Below are 25,600 nucleotides of genomic sequence, written 5' to 3'. Positions count from 1 at the left end.
ACTCAATTATCTGAGAAAACACTTTGATTGTCCATCAGTGTTATTACTATATTTATACACTTTTTTATCATTATGTAATTTTACAAGTAAAAAATTAATTCCACTGGGAAATTCACTCTAGAAAAAAAAATACAACCCAACTCCCACCTTCAAGATACTAAGAAACTTACATGAAAAGTGTATTGTTCCTTATTCTTCAGATTTCTCTTCCTATCCAGAAGCTAAATCCAGAATTTCACAGTTCCTCTCTAAAGGCTATTGCTCTTTTGTGTAACTCCCAGTCACCTTTCTCTCCCTTCCTTTTACTTTGGTACACAATTAATTACATACCAGCCTTGCTTGCATCATTTCATAGAGAGGAAAAATACCCACCTTCCTTCTTCTAACCAGTCTTCACTTCAGCATAAAGTAAGTCTCAGCATCAGCCCAAACTTTTTTCCCCATGTACCTCTACCCCTTCTCTTATCTCAGGGCAAGAATCAATGAAGATGAGAGAGAGAAGCCTGTCTCTTTTTTTATATTTCATTGCCAGAATTGCGCTTTCTACAAGGAAAATGCATAACTGGGCAAGAACGTGATAGCATCACCAGTGTAGAGGTGCCAAGTGTTCTACTACCATGGAGTATTCCTATCACACAGCAGCTTAGAAATGTACTGAAAAAATTATCTACTGCACGGCTGATAAGGAATCATCACCCGAAATAATAGATGTATTCCTCAGTTCAGCCCTTTAAATATTTGCTCGACAGCATGTTAAGGATATCATCATTAAGTTGCAAAATTATTTTCAGCTCTTGTGTTTTCTGTGGTACTCATGCTGTTCCATATTTGTGGGATGTGTTTTTGGGAAATTCTGCAGCACAAACTGGGTCACTGCATCTCCCCAACATGAAGACATGAAGTGGAACCTCTAAGGTATGATTAAATGAGATTAAGCATCCAATTTATGTCACATGTAAATCAATATAAGCATTCAGTTACTACAAGGTTATTCTTATTTAAAAAAAAAAAAAATAGCTGATTGCCTCTGTTTTGCAAAGCACTTAGAGAATCTTTTTTGGACTCTTGGCAGGAACCAGATTTCTACAAGGGTATTGCTCAAATGAAGAAGTTAGTTAAAAAGGGAGAGCAAGAGCAAGAAACAGTTTTTACAAAGTGCTCTCTGCAGGTGGTACTTTAACTTGCAATTCCCTTTAGGAGAATCCTCACATTGTAAACAAAGCTGCAGATACTAGAAAAGAGCAAAACACAATCCATCTGACATCGCCAGGACAAAGGCATAGAATTACTTATAAGGACCCATTTTATTTTATGGCTTTGAAAGTTGTGTTTGGAGCTGAACTAGGCACCTTTTTAAATTTGTTTTGTACAGATAGGTGCGATTTGTTGACAGATGGAACTTGACTTTTGAGGTCAAACAGTAGGCCCAAAGCAGTTAAAAGCTGCTCAGCTGATACTGACCCTGCTCCTGCCAGGACAGGGCAGATTTCTTCGGCATTTTTTAGGCTGTCGACTGAACTGTTGGATCAGTTCTAGACATAAGCTGCATGGTTATCACATGAATCAAAAAGTTTCTGCCTATTTCTGCTGTTCTCTCCTTTTTCTGATTCATTTCTGTCCCCTCTTTACTCTCTAATTTCTCTGTTATCTTGGAAAACACATTTTGTATTTCTATGGGGCTTTTACGGGTAAGAGGGACTGGTCTATGTGCATCTTGCAGCTTTCTTAAGTCTGGATCTGCAAATGCTAAAACCCTTGTGTGTGTAGATTAGGTTAATTTCTAACTAACCCGCTCACTTTATGGTGCTTTCTCTCCCAGTATTATGGTTGTGATGTTGTATGTTATTTCTACAACTGAGTAAAAATAGCATATCACTCTACCATTAGAATTTCACAAATTTTACATTAATTATACATCTGTTCTGATCTTTGCCTCATAAGGACTGCAAATGCTTTAGAAGAAAAGTAACTTTTCCTTATGTAAACCACAAATATCCTACAGAAACATCATAGCAGTATGGCACAGGCATGCAACATGAATTATTTAGGCTATTAAAGTCTTATGGTACAGTCATGCATGTATTATCCTGCATAACAGAAATGGATGGATAGATAAGTATTTCATTTTTAAAGCTTCAGACACAAACATACACAGAAATCAAGTGGGTACTTAAAACTAAAAAAAAAAAAAAAAAAAAAAGAAGAAAGAAAAGGAACAACTGAATTTACATGCAACATATTACTTTGTAAGATCCTTCAAATTTTATTACTTTCAATAATAAATGGGGGAAAAAACACTGCTGTCACATGTATTTTCTTGTCTCCTTAAAACTCAGGAGGGTTTTCTAAGCAATTTATAGTGTGTTCTTCAAGTACTTTAAATTTTAACCTAACATTTCTCTGGTAGATGATCTTGGAAAATTTAGTCTTCGATATTCAGATAAAGGCTCACCTGAACTCCAGACTGAGTACAGCATGATATTTTCATTACAGCACAAAGGCAATAATGTAATTTCTTATGATCTATTTTTCACAAAATCTCATTTGGCATTTCAAGAAGTTCACCTTTAAAGCATGAAGAAATGCATGTCTAATTCTATTTACAACTTATTCTCATATATGTAGGAGAAGAAAGAAGGTAAGCAAGGTGTGTCTGGTTCTGCACCACCACAGCAAGGGAAGTTTATTCAAAAAAATCATCCTGTGGGTATAGTATGATTGCTGCCTGGTGCCAAAGGATCTTGCTTCCATTGTTTTGCAACTTCCAAGAGGCTGTCCTTTTGAAAATTAACCACATAAAGGCAGAAAAAACAGTTAAGAAAAGGACTGACTTTGGCACACTGCACACAAACAGATTAGGAAGTAACAAATGAATTCTATACAGCAGAATCACTGATATTGAGCTAATGACTGGCCAGCATTTATGGAAACCAAGCTAAAAACTAACAGTAAAAAGACTCCAGTCTAAAAAGAGATGCACAGGAGCGGTGCAAATGATATGAATAGAAACATAACTACCACAAAATTGACCCAAGACGATACAGAAAAAAGGGTTTATCATTGAAAGGGACAAGCCCTTTCTCCAGCACTGTGCCAGAGAGAAGAGATGATAATATCAGGTTTTATGCTATTGTGCTACAATTTATGACTAAATTCTAAACATAGGTAACCAATAACTTTAAAAACTAAAAATACAGCACATTCTGTGGGATCCTCTTTTCCCCTACAAAAGTCATGACATATCCATTACATGGTTACAGCTACAAAACCTAACTGCAATAGATTCCAAAGCTGGAATCCTGGTCCACGGACACTCATGGCAAAGCTCCCATTGACTTCAGTGGTGGCAAGACCTCCTCTAATGGGCAGTATCACATTACTTAAGCTAGAAACCCTTCTATATATATATATCTATACACTATCCAAATTACACAGTGATTCTGACTAGGATTACTATGTAAACTATAGCTTTTAAATTGCTCTTACAGTTACATCATTTTTCTGTCCTGTGATGCTCACACTACATTAAATGCAACATTTGGCTCAGCCAAAGAGACGGAAACCCCTCTCTGCAGAGAAAATTTTGGTTGCTGCTCTTCCTCAAATTGAAAAAAGAGTAAAGTCGAAAGAGATATTGCGCAATTAAAGCAGGCATTGGCAAGAACATTATTGTTAAACAAGTCAAAGCAATACCGTGCTTTTGCAAAAACTGCCCTTTGCATTTGTCATTTTATATTCCAGTATTTTTGTCACTTAAATACAAAGTTTCCGTGTTCCTACTGTATATATGCTAAACGTATACACTCTTTCATGAGTAGAATTGAGCTATTTTAGACATATGACCTTTGGAAAATACTGTTAGTCATCTCCCAGATATTATTATTCATCTAATTAACCCAGTCACTTAAGATAAACTGAACAAATTAGAAGTTATATAAGTTTGAAGGATCGAATAAAGTACTGCACAAGGAGGAATCAAAAACCAAAGCAAAATGAAAACAAAAATTCTGCATGCACTTTCTAATGGAGAAGTTGAGGACCTAAAGGACGGCTGTTTTCTCAGAGACACAGCATGTACCTATTTAATACAATTCAGATTCTTAAAATGACCTTCAAGTCCACAAAGTTCATTTATTTGTATATAATGGATACAGCAATAGTGAGCATCAAGAGTGTTCTGCAAAGCTTCACAGAGGAAGAGCACAACACAGTAAGGGAATGGATCCTCATGCTTCCATATGTTACAGCGGGCATTTTAAAAATGAACTTACTGGATTGTACATCTGATTGAACAACTGCTCAGCTTGCTACATTGCAAAGTTGGTAGGGAGTGAAGCACAGACAGGAAAAGAAGGAAAGATTCAGGAAAACAGCATTAGCTCAGCAAAACCGGTGCATTTGCACAGAAGAACTTGTCATCAAAATAAAAAATAAAATTAAAAAAAAAAAGTAGAAATTTAAGATTCTAAACATTCCTTGGTGAAAGTGAGAGGCACTGGGGAAACATAAATGTTGACTTTGGTTCCTAAAAAAGAATAGCTGGAGTAAGAAATTTAAGGTTTGTGTTACTTTCCCTTTCTCAAGTTAAATAACCCATGAAATAAAGAGAGGTGTCCACTTTTGATGATACATTAAGTGCTGGTCTCAAGCAATGAATCACGAGAAGTGGTTTTGGCTGAGGCTGCAATTTATCACCAAAGCTTCAAAGACAGCAATAATAAAAGATTAATTAAATAGTATCATTAAATTTATTACTTTCCTTTTGTTTAATATAATACTGAATTTTCTATGCAGAATGACTTTTGAACAGTACAGCCTGGAAAATAGTACTTTAGCAACTGCAAATATGTCAGTAAGCAAGTAAATTTAAGATCATGAAAAACAACAAAAGGAGGAAATTCTAGAGTGTATAATAAAGATTATATATACACTTGTATATATAAAACAGTTCACTACCTATTAGGTAATTTCTGCTGTTCTTTCACATGTAGTAATACAAAGCCAACAAAAATCTGCAGATTTTTGGGAAAAAAGCATTGACCATTCTCTGGTATTTAGAATTTTTTTAAAAATATTTTTCATTATTTTCAATCCATAATATTTGTCACAAAATGTTCAATAAGCATGTCTATAATTAAAAGATCACTTTTTATATCAAAATATAGCACAGTCACGCGAATAATTACTTTGTACAAATATCCTCTTCATTACTTTTTAAATGTGCCTACTGCGTAAAATTATGGGTTTAAAATCAGCATATTTTTTCTTGCTGAAATACAAAAAAATCCAGTACTGAAAAATATTTTATTTGGATCTAATCAGATCCAATAAAATACATCTTTACTATCAATAAATGAATCTTATTGTCTCAAAAAAAAAAAAAAAAAAAAAAAAAAAAAAAAAAAAAAAAAAAAAGCCACACCAGAAAGCAGGGAAAGCTGGGGAGGAGAAAATCTAGAAGTTCTTTTGGTGGTCTTTATTTAGTTTTAGTTTGGACTTGCCCCTTGTGCGCATTTTCCTTCAGACACAGCACTTACCACCATTAGTGCTCACGCAAAACTAACTCCCAGCAAGCACGCACAGAGTACTATCTTTATATTTCTTAGTTTAATTTGTTAAAAATTATAAATCAACATTGAACTACAATTATTTTACAGCAGCGTAACGAAGTACCTCCTCTAGGATATTTTTAGAGAGGAGTACTGTGTAAGCTACTTGGAATTTTTTCAAGGAGAAAGCCCCTTGGAGTGGGTTTTGAAAGAGGGATGTAAACTGTGCCAGACCCCTCTGCTCCTGCAGGGCTCGACGCTCACCCGTGAGCACACTCACTGGGCACGCGGGTTCGTTTATGACATTTATGTCCCCTCCTCTCTGACCCAGACATGTGCAAGAGAGACCCAGGTTTCCATTTCACTCTGTTTCCTGAGGAATGAGAACACGGTGCAGGTATTTTTTCTGGGGACCAATTACTTTTAACGCAGGGTATTTACAGGTTTGAACATAAAGTATTTCATTAAAGAAAATGTGAATTGAAAATGACTGTGTGGAGCCTACTGTCATTAACAGTCACTGTTTCTGCTCAATTAAGCATGCCCAGAAAGAGGGTTGTAACTACGTTTTATTGTGGAAATACCTGGTCTCCTACAAATGGTGGGTGAATTTCCATTGGGGCTTTATGCTGTATTTATGATATAATAAAACTATGATGTTTTCAATTTTCATTCAATAATTGTTTGTATTTATACACAAGAAACATGCACCCTTTTTACACAAAAGATATCCCAGACACTCTCTGACTTTTATAAATGCTTGTTTTTCCATGACGGTATGATGTGTTTATATGTATAGTCATAAACAATTAACTTAGGATTTCAAGTCATTCAAGAGGATTTTGATACGGGGTTTTTTTAAGTGATCTGTGCTTTCAGGGTCCTTAACCATATTTTTTAAATGAAGAAAAAAAGATGTTTCAGATTGTAATGAAATATCTGTTGTAGCAGAGTGCAAAGTAATAAAACATATATTCTAAAAAACTAAAGCAAACTGACTTCCAGAGAAACCTTTTCTTTGGAGATTTTAATTCTGCCATCAATTGCATTTTTAAGCTGTAGGACAATTAAATTATTTGGTGTTTCCATTTGTAGATGTTTATTGAATAAAAGTGTCCCTTTCTCTCAACTAACGATCTAATGCAGGCACCTGATTGCACATATTCACTCTGAATTAAGAAAGAAGTATAAAGTTTACACACCGGTATTCTTTATACTTTGCAACACCTCCTTCACAGTTCAGGCTACTGAAACAATGCTTAATCGCTGAGCAGGATACTACTCAGCCTAGGTAAAAAGAGTGTCAGAACATTATGCTAACAGTGATAACATTCACAGAACAAAACTTATTTACCAGAAAACGAAAAACTCTACCGATATTTAAAAAAAAATATATATAATGTTTGACATACACTTAGTCACGAATTGCAGAAGGCAGAGGTAATGCCTGACCCCATCAAATACGTAATGAGAACAGTGAGAGCAGACATTACTGAACAACACAGAGAAAGGTCAAAGAAACAATGGTATCAAAACACTTGCAAGTTATTTAAGCAAAATCTAGTTTATTGCAGCAACTTAAGTAAAACTATGTAGTAAAATAGAGGGTTTGTACATTTTACTTTAAATTATTGCTTCCACTTCTTGCTGAATAGGAATACTGAATTGCCAGCTGATATAAACTTTTGATTATTTTGCTTAATTATCACAAACATGTGTTCACCAACAAAGCAAAAAATACGCCAAAATAAAACCTAGATAGAGTTTTCATTTTGGAAGCTGATTTTTATTATTATTATTATTATTATTATTAGGAATTCCAGCATTTCTTGGACATGTCTTTACTTTTTTTTTCTCATCCTCCAAATGTTACTTCTAAAAGTGGTGTTAATTCATATACATAAAATGCTGGTTTGATAATTTCTTCCTGCCCTTTTCCCTCCACTGTCCTGCTCTCATCTATTTGCTGCAGCTTCTCAGACTTCTCTCACAGAGGTACTCAGGACAATCTCTGAGGCTCACCAGTGGCTTTGGTGAAAGAACCTCTTGAGAAAAAGCAGTATTTGATGCAAGCATCAGCAAACAGCATAAGATGGGTAAATTCTAGATTGACTCCAGAGGAGTAAATAAACTCATTTCAAAACGAGGGTATGGGGATGCTGATTTTTGTTTTGCTGTTTGTTTAAGATGGAACTTACCTTTTTCAACTGTGCTTCCAACTTACTACACTCTTCTTTCTTTTGTTCTATGGCTATTTCTAAAGACTTAAGTTTGGAGTCTCTTTTCAGCCCTGCTGATGCCAATGAAGATGCATGTTCTTTGAGATCGATTAAACTAGACTGGAAAATGACCAAGAGTAAAAAGTTAATTCTCAGTCACCAGGACAGCAACTCATTGCCAACTTAGCAATCCCTTGGATCCTGTTCCCCCTCCCCCAAAGAGAGCTGACTCAAATATAAGCACTGATAGCAAAAGACACAATTTTGTGCATACAACTGGAACCACAGGGGCTGGCATGCAGTGAAACACAGGAACATTCATCATACACAGGAGTTCATGTCATATTCTGGAGGCACAAATACACTGAAAACATTTCTCTAACTGACAAAAAAAAAAACCAAACAGGAGCAGCAATGGAATATTTGAGCCTAGTGGAAGCTTAGGTAAAGGACAAAGTAGAGATTATGATGTACAACTATGTAAAAACTGAAGCAATATTTTATGTACAAATGAGGACTGTGAAGAATACTTAAGAAAATAGCAGTTCTGAAGCTGAACTATGAAGTGGCAGAATTTCAGTACTTGGCAAGATTCAAGAGCAATCCTAACGCATTTTCTTTCATCATAATGACATAGATAGAAGATCAGAGTTTTTTAGAAAAGACTGACCTCTTTTTCTGTCAGTTCAGCTTGTAAAGCATTAACTTTCTCCTTCAGGTCCTTGTTTTCTTTTTTATATGATTCAATTTCTTCAAGTCTTTCTCTGTCATCTCGATCCCTTTGCTCCTTCAGACGCTCTATTATTCTCTCCTAACAAGGGAAAGAACAGCAAAACAGAAAATTGGGAATCACTTTAAGAAAAGACAGAATTAAATTTGTTTGCATTATGTGGCACTTATTAAAAATAATTAAAAAAACCCTTTAGAAGAAGAGGATGATTAAGTTAATGGTAATAAAGTCAATGCAAGATTTATCTAGATTTCAAAATCATAAAATCAAGGTTTTAAATACTTGATAAGAGTAACACAGTACAGGAATTTCATTAAAGAGCTATACTGATAAGAGCATGTTTAGTTTTGTGATAGATGTGGAAAGATATTTGCTTCAATAATGTATTTCCTGTAATCATAAGCCATTGAAGTCTTGAATAAAAGTTCCAAACAAGCCATGAATAGTTTCCTCAGAGGCCATGACCAGTTTACTCAGCTTCAATTTTGTTATTACCCTACAGTTCTTGCAATAAGATGTGAAGATTCCAGACCTAATCAGAAATCAGCCACTTGCTAACTACCAGTAATTCGCAGTTTACATGTATTATATTTTGAAATGTCAAAAAAGCAGTTGTCCAAGACACAGAAAAAGTACCCTGATACAAATTAAGAAACCCAAAGGAAGATTTTTCTCTGTCTAATTAACAGTAACCCTATAGACATTTAAACTCAACCGTGGTTTTGCATACTTTGCTGATTTCCAATACCCATTTCAAGGTTTGCTGAAAATCAGCAGTCATTGACTGGGTGATTATTTTGAAGGGCGAAATGGAAAAAGCAGGCACAGTAGTATGGTCTTGTTAAGCTCTAATAATGTTCTACAAAATCACATTTCATCCACGCTTGAAGGATGCAAATACTGATCAGAGAGAAATATTTAGGGTACAATGAAAGAACTGCATTTCAGTTGGAGGCAGGTCTTTAAGCAGAGTATCAGGAGAACTACTGGTATCATTTGGGTGGTGGCAGTCAGGGGGGCAGGAGGAGCAACATCAGTTAGATCCTGCACATGAGTCAAGGCAATCCCAGGCTTGGCAGAGAACAGACAGAGCAGCCCAGAGGGAGAGGACCTGGTTGTGTACAGTGACAAAAAGGTCCACACGACAGCCATGAGCACTCACAGCCCAGAAAACCACCTGTGCTCCTGGGCTGCATCCAAAGCAGCGTGGCCAGCAGCTCAGGGGAGGTGACTCTGCTGACACCCACCTAGGGAAGAGCTCCATCCAGCCCTGGGGCCCCAACACAAGGACACAGCTGTGTCAGAGAGGGTCCTGAGGAGGGCCAGGAACATCTAAGGGCTGGAACAACCTGGTCCAATGGAAGGTGTCCCTGCTCACAGAAAGGGGCTTGGAACTAGATCATCTATGGGAAGATCTTTAACATCTTTCCAATCTAAACTTACGATACTAAATGACTTCAGGTTTATTCCTAATAACAAAAAATACAAATTCTTAATGCCTTGAATATTAATATTAAGGTGCCAGCCTCGATAAAGTAGAATAGTTTAATAAACATTCAGGCTCTACCTCCTTATATTCAGAATTAGTTTTATACCAATTCCTTCCTGAAGATTTATTTACCCAAATGACTTTTTCATCTATAACAAATTAAACATAACACTATTTCATCTTTCTAATGAACAGTATATTTTTTTTCTCAGTCCATCACAAAAGAAGACTAATTTATCTGTCAGCTGCATAAGGCTAAATGTCAAAAATGTGTTAAAAGGCCCTAATATACCATGTTTTACTTGATTAACAGCTAGCTTGCAGAAATCCCAACAATGTGTTCTTGTTCCAGTCTTATTTGCATTGGCCAGCTTTCCTTATGCACTAATCTGAGACCTCACAGGTCTAATCTATTTGCACTTTATCACAGAAGCAGGAACTGAATTGCCCCAGCATATAGCTCCATTATCAGACATACTCCATTGCTTATCTGCTGTATGCTGCTACAGTAGGACCAACTTTATAAATATCAGCTTCATGAAAGCAACCTCTTGAGCTGCTTTGGGCCAGTCCAAGAGCTGAGATATTCTTTGAAAAGTTTCTTGTTATAACATCAAGGCAGCTGATAGCACTTTTGCATAGTCTGATTTTCAAACTTCTATTTTTCTTTTTTAATTGTAATGTAATCCTTATTGCTGTCGTTACAAATTTTCAGCACTGAGGAGAGGCTCTTAAATGAGGGGTAAATAGTTGAATGAATATGTTTTGCAGCTTAGTTCCAAAACGAGCTCAAATGCAATGGAAGTTGATTTGTTTCTGATTCCTGACAAGAGGACAAATAATACCAGCAATACCATCAGAAAAATACTAAGATTAAAAGAAGGAAAATTTGATTTTTTTATGATATCTACATTATTTTTTTTCATTAAGTCATCCCAAGATACTAATCCTAATCACTAAATATAAAAGAAAATCAAGAGAGAGATACTTGGAAAAATCTATTTTCATAAAGAATACAGAGACACTTTTTCTAATTCAGAGCCAAAATCTTAATCTTTGTATTTTCAAGAAACATTCAGGAAAACATTTGAGGTTTGGACTTTAAAAATAGCTTTATAATTATTTAATGTCATATGTTCATGTTTAGTTTTTCTTCCTATAGAAGATAAGAAAAGAAATTCAATCAGTTTCCAGTAAATTGTGGTTAGTTAACCGGTGTGAATAAATTTTATTTCTATTTTAAAAGAGCTTCCCATTATGCTCTTGAAGAAGTTTATTCATTCTTTTTAAATTAAAATTCTAAAAACTATTGAATGGACAAAGAATTAATATAACACAAAAGCCAGTCTAATCTCAGAGTATAAACAAAAATTTACATAGCTGAAAAGTAGATCTGATACAAATCCTAGAAAGAAAAACAAAACACGCAAACAATGCATTTCCACTGAAATGGAAATCAGGTATTCTCAAATGAAAGCATCATCCTTTCTTGACAGCATTACACACTGAATGGATAAAAGCACTTATATTGATGCACGTGTTAAGAAAAAACTCACTAAGGGTTCCTGTCTTGTTTCGTTTGGACAAACCTCTATTCCATATTTCTACCAGTATTCCCAGTGGAAATATTTAATTATGACTGATAAATCTGTAGGTCTTAAGAACGCTGCCGCAGAGGGAACAGGGATAAGAGAGTTACTGAGAGCAGTTAGTTATTGGGAAGCTGGACTCGGAAAGGAATGAGGCACATGTGTAAACATACACTGTCAAAGTGTTTAGCTGCCAGAAGACAGAAGAAAGCCAGGCGTAACTGTCCATTAGAAATTTCTAGAAGATGGCTACTGGCTTCTTTCAATGTGTAAGCACATCCCAGAAATCACACTTCAAAAAATTTGCCCTTCCAAGTGTGGCCTTCAAGGGATTTACAATGGACAAGAAATTGAGGGTGATTTCCCTGTAAAACAAACACTCAAAATCACACTGAGATTTTACCTCGGACGCTATCTCTTCCTTGTGTCTCATGCTCCCAGATCAAGGATCCTGTTTTTCAAAAGCTAACCCAAATCCTCACTCTGCAGTGTTCCTTGCCTCCTAATCCAACAAAAGTCTCCATCGTGACAGTCACTCTACTTCCCAAAGGAGTGTTTTAAAAATCCCTCAGATGCCTCCTGTGGACATTTTGGGAAAGTGACTAATCCAGAAAAGATAGTTTACAAGGAGAGAAAACTGATTAAAAAGTCCTGACATTTTTTATATAACATGCTGTGACATTGACGAACACCGTGTCCAGATTAGCAGGGAAAGATTACAGAAATATTTAATTTTACTGTATAAAGCAAATGCTTATCCACATGAATCAATACGAATGACAACTTTTTTCACTGTTGTTGACCAAGCAAATGCTAGGAAAGAAATAAAAAAGTCTGACTAACATTGTACGTGTCAGTGCCAACGCCACAGTGGCATTTTCAAGTCATATACTGTCATAAATACTTTCATTGGATTACACACTGCAGAATGGCACATATTAGTCACACTCACCTGTTCACATTTAAGTAGTATATATTAAGATCTGTGAGCTGCAAAATGTGGATACTTGTACTAATTTTTTGGGCATATAAATTCACTTGCATTACCTCGTATTCAAAGTCAACTGAAAGAAGAAACCTGACCTCACTGAAACTGGTAGGAATGTTGCCACTAATTTAAACAGTCCAGATTTATCCCTTCTCCTAGGTATTTTCAAATTAAAGGCATGGAGTTTGTAAAAGGAAAAAAAAAAAGGAATTCTCAATTATTTTTTTCTATGAAACAGTTTCCCTTAAAAATGCAGTGTAGGAAGCCAAGAGTGCTCACAGCAAGCCAAAGTAACAGTTGGTACAGCCACTTGCTCTTAGCCCCTGCTTAATGAATAAAATAACAGGATATTCAAGATCACAAAGACAGAAAAATGCCCAAAACTCTACCTCTTCTTTAAGTCAGGTGTCCAATGCCTTTCAGTTCTTCCAGGGAATAACCATGTATCTCAATTTTCTCTGTGAGCATTCAAAGGACATCCCTCCTTCCCCTCCAAGTCCCGCGTCAGTTCAGCCCCCGGCAGTCGCTCCCTGCTCATCCTATCAGAACAGGGCCACCTGCTTCCCTGACAAGGCCCACAGCCCTTGGGAGAGCTGTCAGGCCAACTCAGAAAGACATTTTCTGCACACACTTCACCCACTGGAGCAGCACCTAAAGCTTGTCATGAGAGAGCATTACCTTTTCTGATAGAGCTTCCTCTAAGGTTGCTAGTGCTGTGTCTGTGTTACTGGAATCCGTCTGCAGCGACTTCACTCTGTCTTTTAGATTAGTTAGTTGCTTGTCTTTGTCCCTAAGTTGCTCCTGCAGATTTTCAATCTGTAAATAAAAACATCACAATAATCATCCACCTTGTCATAACATTCCAAGAGGGACTCGGGTGCCGAGCGCATACACGTCATACATACGATACACGTGCCTCAGTGTCCTGCCAGCTTTGTAACTGCTGTATCGTCAACAGTTTTAAACTTCAGTGCTTTTTATTTTGTTTTCTTTTGCTGAAGAAGTGTGATTTTCTCATAAAATAAAGGAAACAGCTCAACGCAGTCAGGTATTTTATTATTTAAATATTTTCGGATATTAATCACTCTAGTTATAAGGTACTGCATTATCTCAATAATTCAAAGTATGACTGGAATTACCCCTTTAGATTATTCTAGTTCAGTAAGAACAACAAAGAAAGGGTGAGGCAAAGCAAGTTGAGTGAGCCTTAAAATGAGGAAGAAGAAAGATTATAACCTGCCTATCTAAAAATCTCTTCTTCCATGATTCCCTGCTGTAAAGAAAGCTCAGCTGGGCAGAGATCAGGATTTTTATTCTTAAAAAGGCCAAACCCACGAACAACCAAACAAAAAAGCTCAAGGGACACCACTTCCATTCACTTCCTTCACCTCCACGAATATTTAAAGTACATCACTCTATTTTGGATATTTTAACTTCTTTAAATAAATCTGGTTCCTCATCTAGAAAGTACTTGAACACCTTGCCAAAGTACCTATAAGCACACTGTCATGATTTATAGTGGTTAAATCAGGAAGAGTTAAATCACAAACGTTTTGGACCAGAAGTTGTCCACAGAGCTATTTGGACTTTGGAAGCAAATGTGAATAAAAGCACTCAGCTGCTGATTGTCATGGCAATCCCCTTCTGTGGCTGGAAGGCACCGTGACCTCTGGGCATAATGCAGGGAGGAAGAGTGTTATGTCAGATGTGTAAAATTTCATTAATTGTCTGTCGGAAGAATCCCCCTCCCTCCATCCTGCACTCTCTGTGCCTCTCATTATTACGCACAAACTGGCACAAACCCAAGATTTGTTACTTAAGACTTCGCAGGAATAAATAGTAACAAGAAAATGACCTGGTTTGTTATTTTAGTATGCCACTTTAGGTAATATAAAAAAATACGCCAAAATCCACGAAGTATCATTTGTTCGAAAACTGGTTTTAAGTATGTTGTCAACGTTAGACAAATTATTACTGTCAACAGATATTCAAATTCTTACTTTCATCAGTGATTTTTCACTTCGGATCACATTTTCTTGCTACTGAAATGAATTCAGTTTTCCTGCTCATTTTATAATGTAATGATTTTGGTTTTCCTATAGCCAATATCTTTCCATTTAAAGCAACTCAAATTTTAACAGAAGCAGGAGCTTTTACAGTTACTTTAAAGATTTCTTTACAAACTTGAATTCAATGCATGTGCAGCTCTGCAGAAGTCAACAGTTCTGTCAATAAAAATTTGACCTCCATATGCAAGAATGTACCACCATATTCAAATACACTAATTTGGGGCACAGCTTGGTAAAAATTCTCCTCCTACTACATTATACAAGTGCGGGAGAAAAAATCCTGACGTTTTGACATCATCTATATCTACAATTAACAAGTCATAAAATCCACAGTACAGCTGTGTGCAATGTACAAAGTGTGTTTTTAAAAAATTAAATTTTAAAATCATTTATGTAAAAATTAAAATAGATTTTGAATATAAATTTGGAGGAGCGCAATTCAATTAGATATACTTTAGAGTATGGCAAATACAAGTCTTGTACCTTTTTTCTTTTTCCTTTTTTCTTTTTCTTAATATACATAGTTTGGTATATCAGATTACTGCTATGAGCCAAAGATTCCACTTGCTGTGTAAACTATAAAATACTAAGGAACATATAGAAAGGTCTTTTTGGGAAGACCTGACATAGAATAGCTTACTCTTGTGAATGACCTCTTGCAATATTTTTCTTCGTGTGTATATTTTATACAGATACAGAAACATGATACACGTGTTAATGAGTTAAGAACTTTTTATTTTATGGCATGTGTATTAGTCACATCTAAAATTACATTAGCTGGCATTCCGAGGACTGCACACTATGTTTCTTTCTTTGCTTCATCCAAGTACTAATGATTCCAACAACTACCTCATGACACCCTGTGGAATACTTAAGCAATTGCACACTTCAGCTTCACCAAAAAAAATTCTCGAGTAAAAGGGAAATAAAACAGGAGAGTGAATATTGATTATGTGGCCTTTGAAACAAAGTTAAGATCTGGTCCTTTACTATCATCAGCTTGACCTACCAATTCTAGGCACCCTAAATTAAAGTACTTATTTCCTATGCACAGTGCTTATCTGAATTCCACAGCATTTACACGATTTCCTTCCTCTTAAAACTAATTGAAAATATGAGCCAACCCTTAACCAAGAAAACATGTTCTAAAATTATTCAGCATTTACAAAATTCTTTCCTCAGAGGTAAAAAAAGAACAGGCAGCAAATTAAAAACATCCCCATTGAATCTCAACTACTTTAAAATAAGTCACTCAATACACACTCCATAGATAAATTAAAAGGAAAGGATCTAATTATTCTTCTATTTGTGCTATATAAACCTGAAGGAAGGACTTTGATGGGCACAGGACCACACTGGGATGTGTGAAAGTCGAATCAGTACCACAGAGTATTTGTTTGTTGGGATGGACACAGGATTAGCAAAGACCTACTGATGCAGACAGGACTTTATGACCAGTTAATCACTGAGTCCTCTCAACAAGATTACAGGAGACAAAGAGATTGAGAGGTCTCACATGCTAAAATCTTGGAACACAAGGTATGATTTAGTTCTTCCTCAGTTTCTTAAATCCAGAAAGAGCAAGAAAACCGCTGGTAACCTCTGTCGTTCTCCAACACATGTATATATTTGGGTACAAGCATTTATGTAAGAATACAAATCTATCTTTGAATAATGGCTTTAGAGCATGCAAGTTTACTTTTGAGCATGACTTTTGAGCAAGTTCAGTTTATGGCAGGGACTGCTAAGACCCCCTTAATCCTCAAGTACTTATATTTTTGTTCTGATAGAAAGTTATTTGCTGTGAAGTTTTGTCAACATCTATCTCCTGCCTCTGTAAACTGCTAAGTCCCTGTGCCAGGATGAAAAGAATCTGCTCCATTCTTTCTGTATTTCAGAAAGTGTGTATATTCCCAGGGCTTAACCCAGACTTTATTCCTTCTTCTAAAACAATATCCTTACAGATAAATGTCTTTCCTATGAGGCATCCTGTCAATAAACCTCAAATGCTAATCTTGTCACCTTTTGGCAACAGTCTCAGGAATGCTTATTAAATACTCAAGGGATTAAATTAAATCTCACCCGCAGACAGGCTTTAAAATTCTCCAGTAACCCAAGTTCTCAAAAGAAAAATCCTTTCATTGTCAAAATTAAGGTACTATACTATGGAACTTGCAAGAAAATTATATAATCAAAGAAAATGTTCCATGCTGTAACAATTTGCCTTCAGAGATACGCATTAAAGAGAATTTAAGAACCTGTAAGTGAGAAATTACCTAAGACTTCTTGGGCCTACCTCATGAAACCATAAAGCCATATATTTAAACTCAGCTGCAAGTATTTTCCTCTCTGCTCTGTATTTGAGTTCTAAATAACTCAGACAATAAGTATTTCGTAGCAATGGGTTTTTTACTCCGAAAGTTCATTTTGCTCTGTTCTAAATTTCTATAGGCAGGTGTCCTTGAGATTTAGTTCATATTGAAGCACAGACCATGTCAATTCCAGTGAAGTAGATCAATAATTTAAGTTTAGCTCAACATAAATTTAGAATTGAAACCTAGGAGAGAAAACAGAACTTTTGTTCTGTTTCAGTAAGCATTACTAAAAAAAACCACAAAAAACTTTGTATTTTAAGAAAGTAAATCCTATTAAACAATTTCCAAGTACTGTTATAGTCTACTTTAAACAGGCAATGGCACTACAAGAAAAAGGGATTTAATAGGCAGCATTAATCCAACATAAGCGTTATCTATGACTACTTTAAAACTTAGTATTCATTTTCTGACTTCAGCTTCTGCCTTACAGACACAGATAACAAAATACAAAAGTAATGTAGCTATTAATCAAAACAGGGAAAAAAAAAAACAAGAAAAAAAAAAAAAAAAAACAGGCATAGTTCAAACATAAAACTAAATGGCTACTTACACATAATTTATTTTAATTAGTAAAACTCATGGTAAATATTCTGGCTCATATATGGTCCTTTCCAGAAACATCTCAAGATGTCCCAGAACATGAATCCAGCTTTAGTAGTGACTCAGAAAAATAGATGTCTACAGACATCCCGATGTCTCTTTTGGTGCGTGTGGATGCGCGCGTGCTTAATTTGTAACAAAACAGTCAGGAAAAAATGAAATTACATTACCTTACCATGACTGTAAAAATATTACAACCTAAGTAGTAAGAGTAGACTTAATACACAGGTATCATTTTTGGAGAGCACTATTGACTTTTAGCAAGGATTTCTTACTGAGTGGTGTGCATATCAGCCAAAATACTTGAAAATTAACAGGTTTTACAGCAGCTATTCGAAGTTTCAGCCTATGGAGTAAGAGACAAAACTTTCCTTAAAGTCACAATACCACCTAAATGCAGTTCTTAGTTTAAGCAGATTTTCTAATAATAAAAAGAGCCCCTGGAAGGACAACTTCTCCTTCAACAGTTTGACGTAGCAGATTGCCTTGGTACTTGAAAGAAACTGCCCCAAAAGTGCTTCCTCAACAAGGGCCAGCAACTTTCACTTTGTTTTTCTGCCTTTTAAGTAGGCAGATGGGCCAGCATTAACTTGGAATATTTTTTTCAAAAGTAAAATATCAGATGTTTTTAAATTCTAAAAATTAAAATATATATTATGTTAAAAAAAAAGTCCTATAATATAAAACTCCTTAAAATATTCTAAAATAGGGGGTTGATGCATGCAACTGGATATGTTCATTAAACTGAAAGACTTGTACTAGTCTTTGGCTTGACTATGTAACTGGAAAAAAGTTTGTTAATCTTACAATGACATGATAAAACAGTCTTGGATTCCATAGGCAGATCCAATATCCACTAGAGTGCTTGATTATGTCTTAAAAGAGTAATACTTCTTCCTGATAGCTGCCTATCGCACAATATGTTCTCAAGTTTAAATATTTCCAAAGTGCCTTCCTGTTACTACCTTGCAAATTTAAATTTTCCAAACTGAAGTAATACAGCAGCATTATTTACTTCAGAGTACAACAGCAATCATGGCTCAATAGTACTTTTTAGCTCTATATTCTTATATCATTTTGTCCCACGAGGTTTTCTTCAACACCAGAGGTTCTAGATGGCCCAAAGCATATGGCCAGCTCAATCCTACTGGATTACCAAATCAGAGACAGTAAAGGTATTTTTTAAAGCTGTCCATAAACGTTACATAGCCCTTTAAGTTATGTAAAAGAACATCTCCAATTATGGATACGCTGTGTGCCCAAGGAAAAAGCGGTCTCCAGTTCAGCTGATCTGCTAGGTTCCCACAAAAAGTGATTGATCTGCCTGAAGACTTAACCTCAAACTGCCTTGAGAAGGACAATTCAGAGTGCCACAGGGCAGCTGTAAAGTGACTGTCACAAAGAGGCTGAAGGAGCAAGTGCTGCTTCAGACATCAGCCCTCACATCAACTCGATGACAAGGGAACAGAGCAGCGGCATGAGCTGGTAATCACCCCACTGCCACCTTCCCAGCCTAATCCCAGCAGGAAGAGAATAATCCTGCAGAATCTGGCTTTACCTGACAAGCTTAAAAAACAGAAATATACATAAAACCAGAATAGGAAAGCAGAAGAAAAAAAAAAAATTATAATCAGAGCTTTTTTCCTGATGTACACTTGCACTGTTTTTCCCCAGAGGTATAGAAATTCAATACAACACATTTTTTTACTTCTTCAAATGAATATTTTTGCTGATAGGATCACACAGCTGATCAGATTAATAAAAACTTTTTTGCTTGATCATTAATTTTATACCTGTATTCTATATATGTAAACGATCATGTTCTAACCACATGATAGCGTCCATTTTATTCAATGCAGAACCAGCATCTTCCTTTTTCCTTCCTTTGAAGTTGATGACTTTTACATGCAATTTATCTCTAAAGAAATCGCAAGAGCTTTGGGCCAGGAGGATGTTAGTTTACACGGTGTTTAAGCAAAATTAGGCTTCAAATTCTAATTGGTGTCTAATTGAACGCTAAAGCTGTTGTAGCAATCAAATATAAAGAAAATACACGGCAAGAAAAAGCAAGTTTACACACATGCTGATTACTGGACATGGGAATTTTCATGGAATTAACTGAAGGAAATTGAACAGGCAAAAAAGAAGGGAAAGGTATAAAATTATGAAGTATGATGAAGTAATTAACACTGACAGCAGAATCATAACTGTGGGGTTCTGCCACCTGAACAGCACTTAGAGTTGCTTTTATATTGTATTTTACTAAAAATGCCTCATTTTCTCACAACAAATCTCCATCCCAAGGGGTAAGCAATTTAGGAACAGAGGAATATTTTAAGATCCAGAAGACATTCTTGCTATAAACAGTTTAGTCCCCTACATGCACTCTGACTATCCATCCATTTGACACTCCACTCAACACATCCACCACAGTATAGCTGTAAAGCTACAAATACAAAAAAAACTATATTAATGAAGACAGGAAATTTATGTTGATTATCAAGCTTCTAAACAGCTGTTACACAGTAATTAAACTCTCCCAGAGTATGCTAAGGAAAGCAAGTAAGTCTGTGGTGGAATCCAAAGATCTACTCACATAACACACAACTATTTCCCACGTCATTATTCGTTCCGTATGATTCAGTTTGTTAAATGCATCAGCTGAGGATTAGAGAAATCTCAGGGAAAACAGCACAGTACAGAAGCATAAAGTATTATTACAGTATATAAAAAAATCCAATTGGATTTGAAGTTTGCCTAAATAGAAAATACATATACCAAGTCATTTTGGAGAGAGGAAAAAAAAATGTATATAAAGAAGGAAAAGAACCTATGAACAGTTGATCAGTAGGGAAAAATATATGTCATTTACTGGGATTTGTGGTTATATTCTCTGGTCAGTACCTGTTATATGTGACTTAAAAAAACTGTCTTTTTTCCATAATTGGAAACATCAGTCTACTGTCTCATGTACCCATAGAAACCGAGAGCATCCCATTGCATCGATAAATAGAAGCAAATGCAACTAAAAACAGAGATTGAAAGTGGTAAGTATCTATCTTTCTTCTTCCAAAACAAGCATTAGTGTTTGTTTTATTGTGCAGTCACTGAAGGAAATAATTCATCCATTTTTTACTTACTGCAAGATTCTAGATCCTTCCATAATACAGGATTCAAAGGTACAGGTACAGGAAGGATTCAGAGGAATCAACAAGCATTAAGAAAGAAGAGGTGTGCGCTGAGTTTTCATACAGAGAGCAGAAGAAAACTCCCCCAGGGCTGCTTAGGGAAGAGCTCTGCCCTCAAGTCAACTGATACTTTTACAGGGCTATAAAAGCAGGTCAGTGGGCAAATGAGCCAAGAGAGGAGAAGGCTGTCACACAGAAAGGAGCTCCTGGACTGAAAGCTTGGCTTCTGTTGCCAGACTCCAGCTGAGAAAGAGCTGGAACTTAATGCTAAAATTAACCTTCACCAGGAAGCTAGCCAAAAGAAGCCTGGGCTGATAATATCCACTAGTGTATCTGGAAATACTCAGTCTCTGTCTCCTTCTCCTCGGGGGCCAATAAATTCTCTGAACAAAACAGCTTGACTCTTGGACTCTTCTAAGCAGGACTCACAATCTTGTGAGACAGCCATTGAAAAACTTTTGCTCTCATTATATGTATTTACTGTGATGTAATTCAGAATGCAATCGGTATTTTCCAGACAGTAAATACAGAAATACAAAATAGACTAACACATCATTCTATTTACGACAAGAGGAGGCAGACATTCATTTTTAACAAGCTAATGCTTCTTATAATGTCTGTCTGTATATATGAGGGCCAGATTTTCAAGCTGGGTTGGTTGGGTACCTACATCTCACAATATTTTGAGTTACAGGCTGACTACTGAAATTTTTTTGATGTCTAGCCCAATTTGCACATTGAGAGCCCCTGAACTACTTGTCAAAGTTGAACATGAAACATCAAACCTTTTTTCTCAGCAATACCTTTCTGGTGCTTGAAAACATCTGGTGGTATTTTACCCGTGGCCAGTTATGTGCTGTTTGGTGTACATGCCTATAAAATAGGCTACATTGGCTTACACAAAAATTTTTAAAGAAGACTTTCCATGAAAAACTATTACACTATGTCATATGCCAGTGAGAGAAGTACATCTGGTTTAATATCGAGTAATGCAAATTCACATGGACAAAAAAGCTGCTTTCACATTCTTATACTATTAATACAGATCATTGAGGTTGAATGTGATTTTTAGTGCGTATCTTGTCATTCCTACAATGTTTGTATCAATTGGGAAGATTTGGGGGCCCCTGCCCAGATTGAAAAGTTACAGCACATCTCATAAGAAAAGTTAACAGACGGTGAGAAGAGAGAGGGGGCTGACAAGTTGTATAGACAAGTGTTGGCCAACAGGGAACACTGAAAAGGGAAGCTACAAAAGAAATAGAGTAAGAATAGGCACCTCAAGAGGCTGCAGAAAGAGGGTAGGAGCCAGTTCGACAGTAGCTCGAGAAGTTTTCCAGAGCAATGAACGGCGAGAAATCAAAAGGCTGGACAAGAACAAGGAGTAACAAAAGGTGTAGGGTGTGCGCTGTGCTTTAAAATACAGAAGTATATAAAGGGAAATATATGTATAGAAAAGGAAAACCAACATAAACTGTGAAAGAGATGACTAGTCTGTTCTGAAAGCAGATTTAGTTTCGATATCCAAAGTATTACAAGAAAAACACTAAAAGGCATATTACCTTACTTTTAATTTATTTCACTTTATAACATATTATTAAAATAAAAATAGTTATTAAAGAGTAATATAGTTATTTTATATCCTTTGGAAAATTATTAAGATAGAAAAACAGAGAGACATCCAGAAAAAAAATATTTCCATTACAGAAAAGAGCCATAACCTTGAGTTTTGAATAACAGGCAGAAACTTTACAAACTGCTTCATTTCAAAGTGAAAAGGTTGAGCAGGTTGTGATGTGGAAAGGCTCGAAGCCTGACTTAATCCCTAGAGAAAAAGCAATGTTTTCATTCACTGTAAGAATCTCCTTCAAATCCTGCTTGTGGGCAGTGGAACATACTATAATACCCTAAGATCCTTTCCAGGACTGTCTACGCTACCCAGCAATGAAAAACCTATGATAATTGAATTTCCTTTCCCATCTGAAGGCTATCCAATCACTTAATAGATGACCTTGTCAATCTGATTTCATGCTACTCATTTTCTAAGATTTACACTGTCCAAAATAATTTATCCTCATTTGTGATATTTATACCTTCAGAATGTTAAAATAAAAAACTAAGCTCTACTGACTTTAGACAGATACCCAAACCTGACAGGTTCCTAACCATTCTTCTTGTCTGACACTTCCACATTTCCATCCTTCTTCTGACCACAAGATGTCTGAAATCACACATGGTTTTTCAGGTGGGATGACACAAAAGTCATTTAGAGAGCAGTTATCGTCTTTTGCTCTACTACTCATTATTTCTGCAGACAGAATATTGGCAATTTTCACTACCACATCCCATTTGAAATACTTTTCAAAACTGTATTAATCATTGCCTTAAGCCTCCTGGCATTAACACTCCAAATTTCTTTTTGGGCTAGTCATCACCTTTTCTTCATCTGCATTCAAAGGTACTTGGGGTTTTTTTTTTTCCCTAATTGAAACACTGAAGAATATTTTCTAAATTAGAATGTTGAATAAAGTTATATCTGAGATAAAAGTCTGCCTTCTCACCTCAAATAAGCCCCTCTCAACTGCAGTCATTTTTATTCTTTTTGATCGCTCTTCAACCAACTTCAATAACTTTTTTTATTACCTTAAGTATTTTTTTCATTGGTATTCTTGCTCTCTTGGATTTTTTTTTTTTTTACATTCAATTCAGAATTATGATTTATAATAAAATATTTCAAATCTAGAAAGTCACTGCTCCACTGAAACACCATATACTTGATGTAAGCAATCGAGTTAAGGAATTAACACCAAATTTAAACTCTATGATAATTTGCAGTATCCCAGTTTTTTCTTGCTTATTTTTCATATTTTAGTTGATGCACACGTGCACTGTAATACTTTCAAAATATCTGTTTTATTTTTACTAACACCACTATATATTTCTATTGATGGCTTAAGGTTACTCTTTAAATCACCGGCCAGATTGAAAGGAAAGAATACCTTTATTTCCTTTACTGGAAAGTTTAAAGAGATATTTAACATGCTTTGTAAGGTTTGAATTTGAAACTCAATACATTTCCCATTTAAACAACTCCTGTAGTTTTGATTCCAATGCAAAGCTATAAAAGATACAAGAGTCTAGACAAAAGCAAAATAAGTGCACATTCAAACATCATCACACTGCTCCAAAGGACAAATCATACACAATTCCAAAAACAGCAAATGCCTAATTGTAACATGCTACAACTAATTTTGTCAGAACACCTGACCATAAATTACATTATAATTGTAATTTTATGTCTCCTTATATGAACAGTTTCACAACATCCCTTTAACCCAGAACTGTGTGATGATATTAAACATATTTGGTACAAAGACTTCAAAAGTATAGATAGTTGATTCACTCAACAGATAACGTTAGTCTTATTTGATTGTTTCAGAACACAGAGAAATCCCAGTATACTTTCATTAACTGAGAAACTTCCAGATTAATGTACTGCTCCTGATTTGAAACCATAAACTAGTTGCATGGAACTTGTAAATCACAGGCATTTCACACCTGAAGGGAAAAACATTGCAAATATGGTGCTTTAAAACAGCTCAGTCTTATTTAGCTTAATTACATATCTCTTTCCACACTCTTACAAATTTTCTTGAGATTTCCCATATTCTCTTATTTTCCAGTTTTCTTATAAATTACTCTGCTTAATAATACAGCATCAAGAGAGGAAAAATATTAAACTTTACACTACTTTATTCTCAAATTAAGGCATAAAGGGGCAGAAAGGTTGAAAAGGGAAGAGGGATGCCCTAAAAATTGAAATTAATCTTAAATGAAAAAAAATTAAAAGAATTTGTAATGGCAAAAAAACTTACACTGGAAGTAAAAACAACAGCCCTGCCCCCCTCACTACTATAAATAATGGATATAGGAATTCAATACAGCTATGTTGATTTCTACTATAAGAACATCCTGGCCTTAGAAATTGCATTTAAAACATTGTAATGGAGAGTCCAGTTTCACATGGTATCATTTTATATGAGTTTCCTGAATTACCAGTGGTAAAAAGTAGGAAAAAACCCTCAGAGCAGCAAAGCTGAAATGGTTAGGCAGTAATTAATCAGAAAAAAATAATATTCTTCCAACTGGAAAGTTTCCTTTTAGCTCCTTGGTTACAGAAACCATCTATATTCACATATAAGGGACAGTAGAATACATCTACATGAAAGAAAAGCTTTTGCAGAAGGATAATAGGTCTCTGCCCCCTTATTTAAAGATGCCTTTTCTATAACATTCTAAATTAACGTATGGTCAATGTACAGAGGTTTAGACCCATTAAGAGTTGAAGTGTTCAAAATGTTCATCAGAGAACGCGGATTCTTGTTACCATGAGATGTAATTCAATATTTTCACTAAAGACAATGCACATATTGCATTTCACCATTAGTTGCTGCAGGCCAGACATAGTCTTTCTACATATAAACTATCAAAGCACCACTAAACTTAAACTGAAATGTTAAACACAGCGACTTGGATGTCTTTAACCAACATCTGCTGAACAGTTCAATTTCTCTACAGCAGCAAAGGTAAGACAGCAATGCTTTTATGGAAATGTCTGAATAGAAAGTAATCTGTAATCTGATATGGTTTTGCATTTAAGATAGTTTGCTTTTGGTATGAAAAATGTCCTTTAAAAAAAAATTACTGAAGTTCTTTTATCTTTTATCTCCTCAAAACCAGCCAGCTGGTATGTGAAACTTAAGCTTATTCTAATACCATCAACTACACAAAAATAAAGGAAAAT

At 35.6% G+C, this 25,600-nt stretch overlaps 1 protein-coding gene across 1 annotated transcript in view; it reads right to left on the bottom strand.

Annotated features, from left to right (window-relative positions):
• The window catches only part of ERC2 (ELKS/RAB6-interacting/CAST family member 2), a 425,106-nt gene that overhangs the window by 268,222 nt on the left and 131,284 nt on the right, over window positions 1–25,600 (bottom strand). The window contains exons 9-12 of the mRNA XM_058422224.1: window positions 13,243–13,380; window positions 8,439–8,579; window positions 7,748–7,888; window positions 4,272–4,307 (exon numbers count right to left, since the gene is read on the bottom strand). Of these exons, the coding sequence (XP_058278207.1) occupies window positions 4,272–4,307; window positions 7,748–7,888; window positions 8,439–8,579; window positions 13,243–13,380 (456 nt within the window). The remainder of the gene's footprint in view (window positions 1–4,271; window positions 4,308–7,747; window positions 7,889–8,438; window positions 8,580–13,242; window positions 13,381–25,600) is intronic.

This window comes from Hirundo rustica, chromosome 12, assembly GCF_015227805.2.
Source record: "Hirundo rustica isolate bHirRus1 chromosome 12, bHirRus1.pri.v3, whole genome shotgun sequence".
NCBI lineage: Eukaryota > Metazoa > Chordata > Aves > Passeriformes > Hirundinidae > Hirundo > Hirundo rustica.
The sequence above is the reverse complement of the archived record's forward strand: the minus strand, read 5'-3'. Positions and strand labels throughout refer to the sequence as shown.